The following is an 18753-nucleotide window of genomic DNA, read 5'->3' as shown; positions in this document are numbered from 1 at the left end:
GAGCCTCTTTATCGCCGATCTCAACCCTCTGGGGATGGGAGGGAACCCCTGGATTCCATTTGGAACTGCAGACTCTCCATCCCACACTCTTGCTTACCCTTTTCTTCCCTGTTGCTCACTCTTTTATACTATTTATACTATTTATGTAGCTTGCTTTCTCGCTCAAAAGATTGTAAATTCCTTAAGGACAGAAATCGTATCTTATTTATTTTTATGCTTTGCACCATGTAAGTTCACAATACTTGTTAAATAAATAACTTGTATGTAACTTTTTGTGATGAATACTCAGGTATTAAAGTTGAACTAAGCCATTTCACAATTTTAAATGAGCAGGTAAGGCCTAAAAATAAAAACCATTTGCTTCCTGCATCAAGAACTAAGTGTTTCTAGCAGTTTTATTTTGGGGTGGTGGGCAGCAGTGGTAAAATCTTCATTCATTGCTAGTGTGACCTTGCTAGCAGTAAGCACTTGAAAACTGCATCTTCTTATTTTTACTTCTTATGCTTCACCTATCAAACCATATCTATGTGTATTGGATCCTTTGTATTTTTGTGCTTTGCAAAAATTTTAGTTCCATATTTTAGAACTGACACAGTGCTATGAATTAGTGTTAGGAATTGAGCTGCATGCCCTTATCTTTTTGACTAAAATCGACACTATTTAACTTTACTATCTAGTGAATACAGCTCAGAGGCACTATGATAAAGTTCAGGCTACTAAAATATTCCACATATTGCAATATGGGTAATCCCTGATTTGATTACCTTTTCCCAGCTAAAGGGTGGAGTGTGGTACAGTATACTCAACTCTAACACAGGAAGGAACTGTTACACAGAGGAACTGCACACACTTTCCCACTCTGAGAATCTCCATCTGCCTGCCTCCTGCATACCCACACTCCACTGTTAGTCCATCCAGACAGAGGGAGCCAGGAAAGCCAGGTCTCCCAGGCTACCTGCCTCTCTGCCCCTCACCTCCCTAGTCTTACCCCCTAACCTCTATAATCTCCCCATGTCCCAGAATTTTTTGGCTTCATTCAAGCAGTTGAACATTGGATTAAGAACATGAGGTTCCACTCCTACAGCTCAATAGCAAAAAAATACTCAGTTAGAAAATGGGCAAAGGACCTGAAGAGCCATTTCTCCAAAGAAGACATGCAGATGGCCAACAGGCATATGAAAAGATGCTCATCACTGATCATCAGGGAAATGCAAATCAAAACCACAGTGAGAAATCACCTCACACCTATTAGCATGGCTGTTTATCAAAAATCAAAGGATGGGGCTTCCCTGGTGGCGCAGTGGTTCAGAGTCCGCCTGCCGATGCAGGGGACACGGGTTCGTGCCCCGGTCCGGGAAGATCCCACATGCCGCGGAGCAGCTGGGCTCGTGAGCCTGCGCGTCCGGAGCCTGTGCTCCGCAACGGGAGAGGCCACAACAGTGAGAGGCCCGCGTACAGCAAAAAAAAAACAAAACGAAACAAAACAACAACAAAGGACGGCAAGTGTTGGCAAGGATGTGGAGAAAAGAGAATCCTTCTGTGCTGTTGGTGAGAATGCAAATTGGTGCAGCCGCTAAGGAAACAATATGGAGGTTCCTCAAAAAATTAAAAATAGAACTACCATTTGATCTAGTAATCCCACTTCTGGGTATATACCCCCAAAAAATTGATCTCGAAGAGGTATCTGCACTCCCACATTCATTGTAGCATTATTCACAGTAGCCAAGGTATAGAAACAACCTAAATGTCCAATGAAGGACTAATGGATTTTTTAAAAGTGGTATATATATACAATGGCATATTATTCAGCCTTTAAAAGAAAAAGGGAACCCTGCCATTTGTAGCAACATAAATGGACATGCAGGACGTTATGTTAAGTGAAATAAGCCAGACACAGAAAGACAAATATTGCATGATCTCACTTACATGTAGGATCTAAAATAATCAAACTCCTAGAAGCAGAGAGTAGAATTTTCTAGGAGGGGCTGCCAGGGGCTGGAGGAGGGGAAGATGAGGAGGTATTGGTCAAAGGGTACAAAGTGTCAGTTATGCAAGATGAATAAATTCTGGAAATGTAATGTACAACAGAGGGCTTATGATTAACAATACTGTACTGTATATTTAAAAATTACAACAGTGAGAGGCCCGCGTACCGCAAAAAAAAAAAAAAAAAAAAATTTGCTAAGAGGGTAGATCTTATATTAAAGGTCTTTACCACAAAAGGAAAAACAAAACAAAAGAACAACAAAAAAGAACATGAGGTTCCATTATTTCACTGTTTGAGGCCAACAGTATGTACTTTTGTCATATAAATGATCGTAGAATCAAGATAACTTCAGAAAGCTTAACAATAGCCATTTTCATTAAAAGTGTAATGTGTACAGCCCACAGAAGCAGTGCTGCTTTCTTACAGACGTCTACTGTTCTTTGTCTAACGCTCAGCTCCATGACATTAATATAAGAAAGGCTGAAGAAAATTCTCAACTGGAAAAATATTTGTAATCTAATAGGGTTTGGGGGAGGGGGTTGCTTTTTTTCAGGCCTTGCCTTGTGGCTTGCGGGATCCTAGTTCCCGACCAGGGACTGAACCCAAGGCCATGGCAGTGAGAGCACTGAGTCCTAACCACTGGACAGCCAGGGAATTCGCTAACAGGGTTTTTAAATTTAACCTCGTTATATAAAGCTACAAGACGAGTTAAGACCTGAAATTCTACCAAAGGCTATGCGGAAAAGCCTTAATCTAACATGTTTTTCTAGACAAAGACTGAAATGAATAGAACATGAACATGCTTGAATATTAAGACACAATTACATTACATCTAAATATAATTAGGGATTTTTTTTTTTTTAACCGATGTTGAAATACAGAACCCTAGGTTTGGAAAGAACTTTAGAAACCAGAAAAATCTAACCTCCTTCCCACTGCAGGAATCCTTCTTCTACACTGAAGACAGACATAGTCATTCAGCCTCTGAAAACTTGATGAGATAAAGGACTCTTTGTTTTGTGGGATGACCCTGTTCTGTATTAGACAGTTCTAAGTATGAGGAGGTTCTTTCTGATGGTGAGTCAGAACCTGCCTTACTGCTATGTTCAGCCATGAGTCAGGGGGCTGTTTGGAATGCTGGGAAGGATAGAGGCTACTGAGGCACACAGAACTGGATTTCAATCCAGGGCTTACCGTTTACCAGATAAGTAGCCTTGTCTCTGAGCCTCAGTCTCCTCGTGTATAAAATGCCATTAGTGATTTCTCCCCTTCACGTGACTGTGAGGGTTAGAGATACTGTGTGTTAAGTGTCTGGGATACGGTAGACACCCATTGGATGGTGGCTGTCCTAGCACTGGCCATGTGACACAGCTAGCTACCTGACCCTAGGGACATTTTCCCTTCACCCCGCGAAAACGCACAATTCTCTCAACGATCCCTCACGTGCCATGGTTTCCAGACCCCTTCAGGATCTTGGCAGTCTTCCACTGGTTTATTAAAGAAAGCATTCCTCCACGTGTAACCTGTACATGAGCTCCTTCAAATACAATCATTTAAAAGAGAGCAGATAACAAGTAAGTACTGGTTGAATGGACTAGCTCTAGAATACTATGGGTGGTTGCTAAGGAAGAGACATTCACAGGTGCTCTCCGCCTGCTGAGCCGCCCAGACGGTCTGGAGGAGGAACAAGTCACACCTGCACATCCTGTTCCAGCTTCATCTTGATCGTGTTGTACTCTTCGCAGTCCCAGGTTCTCTGCTTGTTGAGCTGCTTCTCGTGGTCCTCTACCTTCTTCAGGCGTTTCATAAGATACTCCAGCTGAAGGCATAGGGAGACAGGGGGAAGGGCAGGTCCCGTCCCTGTTCCGACTCTGGAGGGAGTCTGTCAGCCCTCAGAACCCCTGTGCCCCAAGCCTTTGAACTCCCAGGCTATGGCTTGCATTGCCTAATGGGGTTCTACTCCAGAAACTCTAAGAGGAAGGCAGACCCTGCAGTCAGACATTTGTATTTCTAAAAAAAAAGTAATACCCAGTGGATCTTGGTCATATTATTTCTTTGCTCTTTACGTCTCTGAACTAAAGCGAAAACCCCACACCCTTAAAAATGTGTCTTAAAACATCTTCGTGGGCAGCAAATAGCCATGGTTGGGGGAGACAGCCGGGAAATAAAGTAGAGAGTGGGAGGACTGTGGAAGCCACAGCGGGCTGCACGGGTGGTACTGACCACCACCACGAGAGGGCGCCATCCGCAGTCCCCGCTGGTTAACTGGCAGGTGCGGTCAGGGATGTTGGCCACGGCAATCCTCCCCAAGGTCCAAAAAGGCTAGCAAATTCAGCCACAAGAGGAATCACCCCAGACCCTATGGACCACCCTTGACACCCCTGGCCCCTCCCCCATCGGCCGCCCCTTGACCTCTTTGGCACTGTGAGCCTGCAGGGCCTGCTCCCATTTCTTCTTATTGCTGGTCAGCAGCTCCCGTCGCTCCACCTCAAATGCTTTCTGCGACCAAGAAGGAAAAGGGCTCTTGTGTCTGTTTTAATTAGGCAGGTCCCACAGCATCAAAGAAACCTCAGACAACAGCACCAGTGCCACACTACCACCCACAAAGTCAAACCCAAAGGCAGACTTGCCAAGTTTCATGCAACCAAAGGACTGTGGAATGAGTTGCGTGGCAAGTGTTAACGAAATCTATGCTTCACGCGGACTGTGAGAGGAAAGGTGCCAGCTGTCCTGTGTCAATTGGATAAGCGAGGCAGGAAGCTGAGGCAAGGTCAGCGCTTTGCAGTCACAGGGCCAACCCTGGCATGTCTTCAGCCGGGACTCGGGTTAGAGCATTGCTATGGCTGGGTTCCCATGAAGCAAAGGCAGCATGGAGCTCACAGAACAGGGGATGGGGTAGACTCAGGAATGCAGAAATGAGTCTGTAATAATTCAAAGAGACAGGCCCCCACCTCTTGGCTCTCTTCCATTTTGGAAAGGTCTGTCTCGATCTCAATCCTTAACATTTCATTCAAATCCAGAATATTGGTTCCTGGATCCTGTTTGGCGCGCCCCTTTCCTCTCCCTCCATCCCTGACTGTCATAAACACATCAAATCAATGGCTCACAAATGCCTGTTGCTTCTGGAGCACTAATCTCCCTCCTCCACACCTCTTACGCCTCTTTTACTTTCTTTCCAAGTGCTTATCACACCTGTCAAATTATATACTTAGTAATTTATCTCTATCGTCTAGCTGTCTCCTGCTAGAATACAGGCTTCATCCAGGACTTTGTCCGTGGTTGTATCTCCAGCCCCTGGCACAGTGCTTGCCATTTAGTAGACACTTGCATATTTGCTGGAGGAGTGAATGTATCAATAAGCAAGTGAATGAAACGCTAGAGCAGAGACAGCAATGAGAGGACCAAGACATCTGGGGGCCCTCCCTGGGTGGTTAGGCCACAGGCAGCCACCTCCCAGGGGACTCCTCCCAGGGGCCTCCCAGGGGCAGAGGGCAGCTCTCTCGCATGCCATCACCTCGATGTGCTGGAGCTCCTGGCGAAAGGTTTTCATCACATTTTTCACCTGTTCTTCCATCCTCTCCAGGAGCAGGAAGATGTCACCCGACTGTTTCTTCAAATCCTTCACGTACTGGTCATCCTTTGTTTTTAACTCCTAGAGAAGAGCATGTCAAAGGTTGGTCATCAACTGAGACAGAAGCCAGAAGTTGCCAGCCATGCCTCACTCCGGGGTAGGGGGGAGGGACCCCTCCCATCAGCATCACGCGCTAGGAATTATAACTGCACAAAGGGAAGGTGCTCGAGAGAGGCTGGGAGGGCCTGGGAGAAACACGGGTGTCTGGAGGCCATGGGCTCAGCTCGGGGCAAAGCCTCAACCAGCAGCACAGGATCAGACCCCTCGATGACTACTTGCTGCAAATCTCCCTGCAGCCTCCCAGAAAGCCCAGGGTGCTCCACCTAAGCAATGCACAATATCCTGTGATAAGCCATAATGGAAAAGAACATGAAAGAGAATGTATATATATGTATAACTGAGTCACTTTGCTGTACAGCAGTAATTAACACAACATTGTAATTCAACCATACTTCAATAAAAAATAAATTTTAAAAAAGTGTATTGCCTGAGCTATATCGCATTCTGGGTAACGAAGTAAAGCCTCCACCTTTCTCCATTCAGGAGAAGCTAACATCCCCCAGCTCCATCCCCGGCAGCCAGGACCGAGGGCCAGGCTCTTGCCTGCTGTAACTCGCTGATCAGCTTGTTCTTATCTTCTATCAGCCCAGCGCAGTGCACCTGCTGGGTGTTGAGCATTTCCCACAGCTCCTGGGGGATTCTCTTCTGTTTGCCCTCCTCCCACTTCATGGTGATCTCATCAAATTTGTCCTGACTGGTCTTGACCTCGTTCTCCAGCTTTTCAAGTCTGCAAATACAAACAGCCCAGCTCCTGAGGCTGCCTTCCAAGAAAGCAGGCTGGCTCTCTAGGGTCCGTAAAACAGTCCCGGGTACCCAGCTCTGCCTGAAAACCAAACCGGGCTCTGAGAAATCTTCTTTTAGTTTAATGCTTGACTCTAAGTAACTGAGACCGAATAAACAAAGTGACACATAACAAAAATGGATCAACATTAAGGCTGTACACACACACACACACACACAGATCAAGAGTCAATTTGTCACATACTTCTGAGTAAGATGGTGACACACAGTAGTTAACCACTTGGTCACAAGTCCCATAGCTTGTGTTCAAATACTGATTTTGCTACTTGGCTCTCAACTTTAGAGAAATTGCTTAACTTCTGCAGGCCCCATTTTTCTCACCTGTAGAATAGAGAGGATGAAAGGATCAACTGTTGACTTAAAAAAATGCACAACGAGTTAAGTTTTATTTGGGGCAAAATGAGGACTGCAGCCCGGGTGACAGAGTTTCAGGTAACTCTGAGAAACTGCTCCTGGGAGGCGCTGGGAGGAGCCGGGATAAATAGGAGTTTTGCAGGTAGTTGGGAACGTCAAAAGATTATTGTTAAAGGAAACCAGATATCTCAAGTTAAGGAATTTAGCGCTTTTCTATGTATGGGAAGATGCAAGAGTCTGGGCTCACTCAAATCATTCCTTTGATATGCACCTCAGCTATCTGGGGCCAGTATCCTGTATTTTCACATCCTGAGTTTCCTCAGGGCTCACCGCAGGGAGTGGCTGCAGTCTGATGGCTGCTAGATGGCAGGTATTCTTTTCAACCCTGAGTCTCCTCAGGGCTCACTGGCTCACGCTGGAGGGCTGCAATTGTTGATGGCTGTGACATCCTTTGTTTACTGATATAGCAGGAAATATTCCATTTATAAATATTCCATTCCATTTATAAATATTCCACTTATCACTACCTTCCTATGGCTGTTGTCAGGATTAAATAAAATTATTCCCAGCATAGCAGTCACTTAACAAATGGCACTCATTATTTTTTTACTATTGACATGACCTCAACTGTCTGGCCATTCCTCTCCCAAATTATCAATAAATGACCAGTGGAACATACAAAAAGGAAAACTCCACCATTAGTAATGGAAAATAGAGATGATCTCCCAGAATTCCAGAAATTCCAAAGAAACCATGTGATGGAGAACACTGAGGATGGGGCTGGATAGAAGGAGGTATTAGGGCTGAGATGTGAGGCCCCTTCTGAGAACAGGGGCCAGGACATATGCCTGCGACCCTCTCCCAACTTTAACAGACTGTCCTTCTATGAGACTGTCTCCAAAGGAGGGTTCAAACTCCCTTAAGGACAAGAACCACAACATAATTACCTTATGATCCCCTCTCTCCTTTCCACCTTCCAAGCTAGGGCACATAGTACATCTTATAATTCAATTAACTTTTTTTTTCTAAAAAATGAGAAACAGCTGTCAGATTATCTTTCCAGAACCCACATTTAGCTTGTAACTCTGCCACTCGCGACCTTCCATTTTTCCTCAGTGGCTGCAGGAGAAGCCTAACTCCTCAACGGGGCCCTCAGGGAGTTTCTGCAGCTGTCCCTGCCAATTCAGTCCCCGGTACAAGCCATGACAGAGGCAGTGGGAAGTTTCAAGAATAAATTATATCTTGGTGACACTGGTAAAGTTGCTGGTGGGGAGAACTACTTATGTTGAACAACTGAAAATATTGTTAAAATTGTACTGTGGGGACTTCTCTGGTGGCGCAGTTGTTAAGAATCCACCTGCCAATGCAGGGGACACGGGTTCGAGCCCTGGTCCGGGAAGATCCTACATGCCGCGGAGCAACTAAGCCCATGCGCCACAACTACTGAGCCCTCGTGCCACAGCTACTGAAGCCCGCGCGCCTAGAGCCCGCGCTTCGTGACAAGAGCAGCCACCTCAGTGAGAAGCCTGAGCACAGCAACGAAGACCCAAGGCAGCCAAAAATACACAAATAAAAATCAATCAGGGCTTCCCTGGTGGCGCAGTGGTTGAGAGTCCGCCTGCCAATGCAGGGGACACGGGTTCATGCCCCAGTCGGGAGGATCCCACATACCGCGGAGCGGCTAGGTCCGTGAGCCATGGCCGCTGAGCCCGCGCGTCCGGAGCCTGTGCTCCGCAATGGGAGAGGCCACAACAGTGAGAGGCCCGCGTAACGCAAAAAAAAAAAAAAAAAAAAAATCAATCAAAAAAAAAATTGTACTGTGTATGTACCTACTGAGATGAGCAAAATGGCCCCGTGGGCTGTTCTTGTAATTGGACTATAGGTAGGAAATTAATTGAAGAACAAGCCAAAGGAAGAGATTACATGAGAACCTCTGTTGCTGCTGCTATCGGTCCTCTGTGGGCAAACCAAACTTAGAAGTTGACTCCTAAGCAGCTTACGCCTGCCTCCGTCGGGCAAGCTGAGCCCTGGGAGATGGGTGCGCCCACAGCCTGCCTGCCCAGGCCTGGAGCTGAGGGTCAGCCACGGGACCCCATCGTCCCTCTAATCCTCTGTCCTTCCAGGCATGGAGTCTTTACCATTCTTTAACACGCTGTTACATTTGTACGTAGTGTTTATGGATCTGGTTGTTATGATTAATTTAAACCCAGAACAGCCTAATGTACCTTCTCAGCCTCGTCTCTTTTCTTCCACCACCCCCCATACATCCCTCACTCTCATGCCATTCCCAAACATCATGCAATCTCACACCTCTGCCCAAGTTGTTCCTAAAATGCCCATTCCTTGACTCCAACTCCTCTTCATCCCTTATGGCCCAACTCAAATATCACTTTGCCTGAAAAGTTTTCTCTAATCTCTCCAGAGAGAATTAAAGGCCTCCTCATAGGTGTTTCCACGACTCTTATACATACCTTTAACACAAATCATGGTTGGGCGTTTGCACATCTGGCTCTACTAGACTGTGAACATCAAGAGCAGAGGCCATGTCCACTCCTCTCTGTATCCAAAGGGCTTGGCACACATTAAGAAGGTAATACTTGAGGAAGGAGGAGGGAAGCAACGAGGGAGGGAGGGAAGGAAGGAAAGAAAGGAGGGAGGATTCGTAAGGGGCAAGAAGTGGATTCTACTAGACTAGGTTTGACAAAGACAGGGAGAATTTGAGGACCCAGAGAGGAGATACTTCACTGCAGAGCCAGGGGGGGTCCTCACCCTCACCTGTGACGCTTTATTTCCTCTTCCTCGACTCTCCTGTGGACCTCTCTGATATCTGCAGCTACCTGGATATTTGTCACCAACTCAGTGCCACAGAGCAGCAGTTTAGCCAATTTCTGAAAACAAATAAGGATTTATAAAGTTAGAAACATTTGCACAACTGTCTGTAGGTGTTCAATCCAACCAAGCAGGAATTAAAAGCTCCCTTAAGGGACTTCCCTGGTGGTCCAGTGGTAAAGAATCTGCCTTCCAATGCTGGGGACGCGGGTTCGATCCCTGATCGGGGAACTGAGATCCCACATGCCGCGGAGAAACTAAGCCCGTGTGCCTCAACTAGAGAGCCCGCGTGCTGCAAACTACGGAGCCCATGCGCTCTGGAGCCCGCGCCACAGCTAGAGAGAGAAAACCCACACGCCACAACTAGAGAGAAGCCCACGTGCCGCAACTAAGACCCGACACAGGCAAAAATAAATAAATTAAAAATAAAAATAAAAAATAAATATTAAAAAAAAACTACCTTAAGACTTTAAAGCGTAGCATCTACTTAGCAACCTGTTTCCATCGGGACACTTGTGATGTGATGTTACAGCTTACAATTTAATAGCACTCTGCAATTCTGGATGTACTTTAGTTTATTCTCGTTAAAGGAGGGACCAGCCTATCAGTACGCGGGCATCCGCTCTGGTTACATCTCAGCACTTTCCCCAGCAGGCCTCCAAGTGACTGACACTGCCAGGGTCCTTTCTAAGAATCTCAGTTGGGGAGGTGAGACACATAATAATAGTTGTCCTCCAATGTCCATTTCCCCCTCTTCTTTTAATAATAGAACACCCAAATTTTAGCTAGGCATTTGATCTCCCAAAATAGATACATCTCCCAACCTCCCTTGCAGCTAGAATGCAATCTGACCAATAACACGTGAGCAGAAGTGTATGTGCCACTTCTGAATTGTGCCTTGAAGGGGAAAGGTGTGCCCTCTACTGCCCCCTTTTTCTCTGTCTCCCAGGCTGGCATGTGATGCTAAAGTATGATGTGGTGAGCAGACGAAGGCAACCTAAGCAAGGGTGGAAGGAGGTGAGGTTCCCAACCTCAAAGGAACCCCCATATCAGCCCTGGACTATTTCTGCTCTGAACTATTTATTAAGTGAACCAGAGAAATAAGCTTCTACCTTGTTTAAGCTAATGTTACGTGGAACCTCTTGCTATAGGTGTTCTAATACAGGAGAGAGTTGTAGCCAACTGCACTGCCCCCTCCCTCAAAGGCCCAGGAATTTTGCTACTGGTACCCTCCTTCTAAATTCCTCTTCATAAATTTCACATGCAGTACCTTCCCTCCTGAACTTTTGGTAATGTCATGATTTCAAGATGATAAAGCCACTCAAAAAAAGTTCAAGTATCCTTAGGTTATGCCTGAGTTTTTCCAAGTCTGTTTTGGAATTTACAAATTTTTCAACTCTCAAATCATTTCTGAACTAGGAACTTATAAATATCTCTGCTCCAGGGGGTCACTGAAATGATCAGAGACTCTATTTCATCTCATTCTTCTAAGGAAATTTTGAAATACAGTTTTAATGAATACAGAACTGAACCTCCACCCAGCTATCCAGGGTACTCCAGGCTTTTTTTAAACAGCTGCAGCTTTATCACTTGTGCCAAACGGTTTTACATGCATAAGGAAGCAACCGCTTTCCTGTAGTTTTGAGCAATTTTCTATTTTCTACTCAGATAATGTGAACATCAGAAATTTCTGAATCAAGTATTTAAGTCTCAAAGTAAAACTGAAAATGTTACCATCAGATTAACAGACACACCCCTAACATTTTTGAGACCCAGGGTGAGAGTTTAAGTGAAGGTCCACATAACATATATCTAAATATTTAAAAATATAATTCGGTGTAATAAACCACTAAATATGTTCTATCCACCTACCTTGGCACCTTCATAACAATTTATAAGTCCTAGTTTGAATTCAGACTACATATCAGAGTTCCTTTCAGAACTTGGTGGCTAAGGGAGAGCCAGTCTCTGGCCACCAGCCTGGAGCCCACCCCATTCTCTTCACACTCCTAGTCCTTCAGATGCAGGCATGTGAATTTCCCAGACCACACGAGCGAGCTCCATCTAAACCCCTGGTCATCCCTGAGGCTTTGTCTGCCCTGAGCAGGACAGACCCTGGGAAGAGGCCCATGCAGGCCTTGAAAGTGGGTTCAGAACCATTTGGGCAGGGAATTTGGAGTTCTATGACACTCAGAGAGTGCTCTAATGGGGGCACTTGGGCTCTGAGTAGACTTGAGGCAAGTCCACTTGAGGGGGTGCATCCAGAGAAGGGCCAGAACAAGACACAGGACCCTCCTCATTACCACTTTTATTCAATGGGCTAGAGGGCCTATCTAGTGCAATAAGGCAAGAAAAAAATTTTTAAGGTATCAAAATTGAACAAGAAAAGATAAAACTGTCATTTTCAGATGACTATATATGTAAAAAAAAAAAAAAAAAAGAACCTACAGGTAAACTATTAGAATTAACAAATGAATTTGACCAGGTTGCTGCATATCAGATCAATATATAAAAACCAATTGTACTTTTACATAATCAACAATGAACAATTATAACTTCAAGAAGAAGTATATGGACTTCCCTGGTGGTGCAGTGGTTAAGAATCTGCCTGCCAACACAGGGACATGGGTTCGATCCCTGGTCCGGGAAGATCCCACATGTCACGGAGCAACTAAGCCCATGCGCCACAACTACTGAGCCCTCGTGCCACAACTACTGAAGCCCGCACTCCCTAGGGCCTGTACTCCGCAACAAGAGAAGCCACCGCAATGAGAAGCCCAGGCACCGCAACAAAGAGTAGCCCCCACTCGCTGCAACTAGGGAAAGCCCGCACGCAGCAGTGAAGACCCAATGCAGCTAAAAATAAATAATAATTTAAAAAAGAAAAAGTATAAAACATTGCTGAGTGAAATTAACGAATACTTAAATAAAAGGAGGGATAATTTATCCTCACAGATTATAAATCTCTATATTGGTAAGATATTAATTTTTCCCCAAATTGATCTATAGATTCAATCCAATCTCAATTAAAATCCCAGCTCCTTTTTTTTGGTGGAAATTAAGAAGCTAATTCTAAAATTTATATGGAAATGCAAAGGGTCAAAAACAGCCAAGACCATCTTGAAGAACCACAAAGTTGGAGGACTTACCCTAGCAGATATCAAGGCCTGTCATGCAGCTACAGTAATTAAAATAGTGTGGAATTGGCATAAAGCCAATTGACCAATGGAACAGAATAGAGAATCTAGAAACAAACAAGTATGCTCACCTGATTTGCAACAAAGGTGCATTGTAATGCAGAGGGGAAAGGATGATCTTCTCTCTAAATGGTGCTGGGTTAATTAAAGATCCATTTAGAAAACAATGAACCTTGAGCCCTACTTTTACACCACACACAAAAATGGATTCCAGATCCATTTTGGTCTAGATTATAGACCAAAATGTAAACTGTAGAATGATGAGGCTTCTAGAAGAAAACATGGAAGAATATCTTTATGAAGTTGGAGTAGACCAAGATTAAACAGAAAACAAAAAGAATTATCATTTTAAAAAATGATTGATAAGGTGCAGGACAGGGGCCCCTCCTGCCCAGGTCTTAGGACAGAACTGGTTGTTAATACCTTGATATTGAGAAAGGTAGCATTTTCTTTATACATTTCTCTTCAATGGCAACACTCTTCGTGATTTAAGTCCTAAGTGAAAGGAACCTGGGAAAGCTGCTGATGAAAACATTATCTCTCTGGTTTTACACTCAATTTTACACTCTAAAATTGAAAATATACTGAACTGTATATCAGTATTTTCAGGATTATAGCAGTATCTATTACAACAGTATTTTCAAGATTATATATAATACCCTTTTTATCCTACACAGAAACACTCAGAGATCACCAACCTTTAGATGAAGTACCCTAAGTATAAAGAGGTGACCTGGAACAAGAACCATAATATAATAGTTCAATATTCTTTCCACTACAATAAAATATTTTATCCTGGATCCAGTACAGCACAGGTTAGTAAATTATTGCTAGATACCTCTATGCTCTATAATAATATTTCAGTAATTTGAATATTTTTTTCTCCCAGTAAATACACTTCAATTTCTGCTAGCAGTGATCTCTCTTCTCCACTTTTATAAATCCCATTTAACTTTTCTAAGACCCAGCTCAAACCCCACTTTCTCCGTGGAACCTTCCCTGACCAGGCCGTCTGGGTGAGCTCTTTCCCATATCTCAACGCCCACGGTGTCACTGTGCATGCAATTAATTAAGTAAACGCGGCACTGTGCCAGTTCCGGCGCGCTGCTTTGAAATACTGTTTATCCCTCCTGCGCCTCTCGCTCCAAGTCCTTTATTCATGTCTCAGGAGCCCTGTCATCGCCACGGGAGAGCGATCAAAGACTTCCCTTTACAGTTTATTGGGTACAAGCTCTGCCCTACCCCACAGCTACACCAAGAGGCCCTCGCTCTCCTAGAACTTACAGTTCCACCGGGGACACCGCACGCACACACATCTTCGAAAAGTCATACAAGGCAGAAAAGTATCTAAAATGAAATGAATGGTACAGACGGGAAGTCAAAGAGTTCAACCTGCGCCGCGGAGGAATTTGTGGAAGAGTTGGGAAGTGAGATGGTGTTGAAGTCTGCGAAGGTAGCCTGAGGAAAGGAGAGGGGAAAGGGGGAGGGGAGAGGACAGGAGGGAAGAAGAGGGGAGGAGCGGGGCTTGGCCTTGCAGCCCACCAAAGGCCCAGCACAGGAAGAGCAAAGCCCCAGTCCTACAGGACAGTCGCAACCCAGTTACTCCCCAGTTCCTACCAGTCTGCTTTCTTCTTTCTGTTTGTAGCTCTTGCTTTGATCTTCCGCACTCTCCTTCCCGTCTAAAGGTTCTCCAAGCGCTTCCCTGTGATGGAAAAAAGTAGAGAAACTGAAGTTACTTCTAGTACTTAGAGTCTATATTTTAAAATTTCATAGTACATCACAGTATATACAAAAATATATTCTATATGGATAAAAATTTGAATGCTAAAAAAACACAAACGTAAAAACACTAGAATTAAATACAGGAGAGAACCTCTATTAGAGTAAGATCAAAGTTAGAAGAAAAAAAAGAGTGAAAGGTTTTACTTCCTAAAATTTAAACATTTGGGGAGTTCCCTGGTGGTCCAATGGTTAGGACTCAGCCCTTTCACTGCCTTGGGCTGGGGTTCAATCCCTGGTGGGGGAACTAAGATCCCACAAGCCACGTGTTGTGGCCAAAAAAAATTAAACATTTTATCCTTGAAAGTCAAGGGATAAACTGGTAAAAGATATTTGACAAACTTCGGCTCTAAAATAGAATGGGATCCTTCAAATCCGTACAGAAAAGACAAAATACCATTAACACAACATTGTAAATCAACTATACTTAAATTTTAAAAAGTTAATTTTTTTTTAAAGACAAAATACCAAATAGGAAAATTGGCAAAGGATGTGAACAAGCAGTTTACAGAAGAAATACAAATGGCAAATAGACGTTTGAAGATATGTTCAACTTCACATATAACCAGAGAAATGAAATTGAAAACCCTGTGAGGTATCCTCATTCTCCAATCAAGGGAAAAGATTTAAAAGTTGCTAGTGTCTGGTGGGGCAGAGGGTGTGGGTGACCATTGGTTCATACTCCATGGGTGGGAATGTGAAGGGTCACAACCCATCCAAAAGGCAACTTGGCAAGACTTTTCCAAAACTTACACGGGCCTCCCGTCTGACCGAACCTTTACGAACTTTCCACAGAAAGCTTTCACAAGTTCACAAAGAAATATGCACAAGAATGATTACCGCAGCACTCTCTCTACTAGCAGGAATGTGGAAACATTCTACATACATATTAATAGTTGCCTGTTTAAATAACTTGTGAGGCAACAATACAAGAAAATATATTGTAGCCTATTAAAAAAAAAACGATGTGCTATCTAGCAGCCCAGAAAGATGTCCACAATAAGTAAGTAAAAAGAGCCAGCTGTAGAACAATATGTAAAGTATAATATAGATTTTCTTCTTAAAATAGGCTTATATACATATGCACAGGAAAAATCTTGGAAGGATTTATGACAAACAGATGACAGTAATTATTTAAGGAAAGAGAACTTTACTGAGGACTTATAGTTTCTACGTTTTTTTATTGCATGAACATGAATTTTATAAATAGAGCATATGTGTGTATGTGTTAATCAGAAAATAAGACCCAAGATGACGGGAGAAAGATAAGGTTCCAGATTCTGGGCTTCTTTGGAGGAGGCATGGGGGAATGACCCCACCAACACCCACCCCACTTACATCGTGGAGGTCCGCTCTCTCCTCTGGCACACAGCGGCCATGAGGATTCCCTGTTCTGCCTTAAGAAAAATGAAACCATCATCTTATGACTTCAACCATGGTGAAACAAGCAGATCCCTTTCTTGACTCTTCATTCTTTCTTGACTTTTTCCTCTCCCTGACTTTCATCTCCCTTCCCTTTGTTCAAAGGTCAGCACAGCCCTACGTCGCGCTACACCATTTTTGAGAGCTGGAATTGAGTTAGCACCCCTCACCCCACTCCCAATCCAACTGAAACTCTTTTTTCTTGTCATTTCATTCACTTCCGTACTCTTATTGAACCTACTCATTGCCCTTACCGAGAAAACGATTTGTTTCATTCTACTCAGGGCTTCAGATATTGCCAGGCTAATGGTGTTCTCATTACCATCCAAAACACAATCATTCACCTGACTTTCTACTTTGACCACCAATTAATTACCACCTCTGTCTAAATAATCCTTCCAACTACTTCCTGGAGCAAAGACCTGTGCTTCAGAAAGAAAAATAACTATGCTACACATTCTTATCATCTAGTTTCAGCTTTAATCCCATTGCTGCTTTTTACTTATCATTTCTGACTGCCTAGCACTGCACTGTCCAATATGACAGCCACTAACCACATGCGGCTATTGAGCACTTGAAATGTGGCTGATCCAAACTGAAATGTGCTATGAGTGTAAAGTATGAACTAGATGGATTTTGAAGACTTTCAATTAAAAAATGCAGCATATCTCAATATGATTTATACTGAGTACATGTTTTTTGTTTGTTTGTTTGTTTTTAAATTTATTTATTTATTTTCGGCTGTGTTGGGTCTTTGTTGCTGCGCAAGGGCTTTCTCTAGTTGTGGCGAGTGGGGGCTACTCTTCGTTGCGGTGCACGGGCTTCTCATTGCGGTGGCTTCTCTCTTTGTGGAGCACGGGCTCTAGGCACATGGGCTTCAGTAGTTGTGGTACGCAGGCTCAGTAGTTGTGGCTCGCGGGCTCTAGAGCACAGGTTCAGTAAGTTGTAGCGCATGGGGCTTAGTTGCCCTGCAGCATGTGGGATCTTCCCGGACCAGGGATCGAACCCATGACCCCTGCATTGGCAGGCGGATTCTCAACCACTGCGCCACCAGGGAAGCCCCTGATTACATGTTAAAGTAATATTTTTGTATAGTGAGTTCAACAAAATAAATTACAAAATTTAATTTCACGTGTTCTATTTTTTTAATGTGGATGCTAATTTACATATTGTATGTCTCTTGGTCGGTGCTGACCTATCATATTCCCTAAAGTTACCGTCCCAGACTTCTCTCTCCTCAGGTTTGAGCTGGATCCCTCTTTTGGGAAACTGCTTCCCCACCACTGCCACCCATATGGTCTCAAAGGGAGCTGCCATCTTGCATGACCATACCTCCAGACAAGTCAGAGTTCTTTTTCAGGACTTGAAAAATTGAAACGTAATTGATTGTTTGGCTGGGTTTAGAGTTCCAGGTTGAAAATCATTTTTCTTTAGAACTTTGAGGGCATTGCTCATTGTCTTCTGGTGTCCACTGTTGCTATTTACGAAACCAGATGTCATGTCATCCTGTTTCTTAATCCTTTCTTTGTATGTGAGACTTGTCATTACTGTTGTCATCGTTGTTCACTCTGGAAGTTTGTAGGACCCTCCTTTTGGTTCTTGGTGTTCTGAACATGCTCAGTGGTGTGCCTGGGGTGGGTCTACTTTCATTCACTGTGCTGTCAGGTGGTCCCTTTCAACCAGGGAACTCATGATCTTCAGTTCTGAGAAATGTTCTTGAATTCCTTCAGTGATCATTTCCACCCTTCTGTTTACTCTCTCCTTTCTTTTTGCATCTAGAAAGCAGATACTAGATCTCCTGGACTACTCCTCTAATTTTTAAAAAATCTTTTTCTCTACTAGTTTCTATCTTTTTTCCTTTTCGTTCTATCTCCCAGGCAATTCCATTACCTTTACTTCCCAACCCTTCTACTGTTTCCCATTTCGACCTTATTTTTAATTTCAAGAACTCTGTTTTGATCCCTAGATTATTTTAATATCATCCTATTCTTGTTTCATGTTTGCAATTATCTTTTCTTTTTTCTCTGAGGATCATTTTTTTTTTTTTTTTTTTTGCGGTACGCGGGCCTCTCAGTGCTGTGGCCTCTCCCGTCACGGAGCACAGGCTCCGGATGCACAGGCTCAGTGGCCATGGCCCACGGGCCCAGCCGCTCTGCGGCATGTGGGATCTTCCCGGACCGGGGCAAGAACCCGTGTCCCCTGCATCGGCAGGTGGACTCCCAACCACTGCGCCACCAGGGAAGCCCTCTGAGGATCATTTTTTTAAAAAATTTTTTATTTATTTTTGGCTGCGTTGGGTCTTCATTGCGGTGTGCGGGCTTCTCATTGCGGTGGCTTCTCTTGTTGCAGAGCACGGGCTCTAGGTGCGCGGGCTTCAGTAGTTGTGGTGCATGGGCTCTAGAGCACAGGCTCAGTAGTTGTGGCACACAGGCTTAGTTGCTCCACGGCATGTGGGATCTTCCTGGACCAGGGATCGAACCCATGTCTACTGCATTAACAGGAGGATTCTTTTTTTTTTTTTTTAACATCTTTATTGGAGTACAATTGCTTTACATTGTTGTGTTAGTTTCTGCTGTATAACAAAGTGAATCAGCTATGTGTATACATATATTCCCATATCCCCTCCCTCTTGCGTCTCCCTCCCACCCTCCCTGTCCCACCCCTCTAAGTGGTCACAAAGCACCAAGCTGATC

General features: G+C 44.1%; 1 protein-coding gene across 1 annotated transcript in view; it reads right to left on the bottom strand.

Moving 5' to 3' along the window:
- DRC1 (dynein regulatory complex subunit 1) overlaps nt 1-18753 on the bottom strand; it is a 52465-nt gene that overhangs the window by 27120 nt on the left and 6592 nt on the right. The window contains exons 2-7 of the mRNA XM_028496966.2: nt 14477-14561; nt 9609-9721; nt 6222-6405; nt 5502-5639; nt 4400-4486; nt 3684-3806 (exon numbers count right to left, since the gene is read on the bottom strand). Coding sequence (XP_028352767.1) covers nt 3684-3806; nt 4400-4486; nt 5502-5639; nt 6222-6405; nt 9609-9721; nt 14477-14561 — 730 coding nt within the window. The remainder of the gene's footprint in view (nt 1-3683; nt 3807-4399; nt 4487-5501; nt 5640-6221; nt 6406-9608; nt 9722-14476; nt 14562-18753) is intronic.

Source organism: Physeter macrocephalus, chromosome 12 (assembly GCF_002837175.3).
Source record: "Physeter macrocephalus isolate SW-GA chromosome 12, ASM283717v5, whole genome shotgun sequence".
Lineage (NCBI taxonomy): Eukaryota > Metazoa > Chordata > Mammalia > Artiodactyla > Physeteridae > Physeter > Physeter macrocephalus.
The sequence above is the reverse complement of the archived record's forward strand: the minus strand, read 5'-3'. Positions and strand labels throughout refer to the sequence as shown.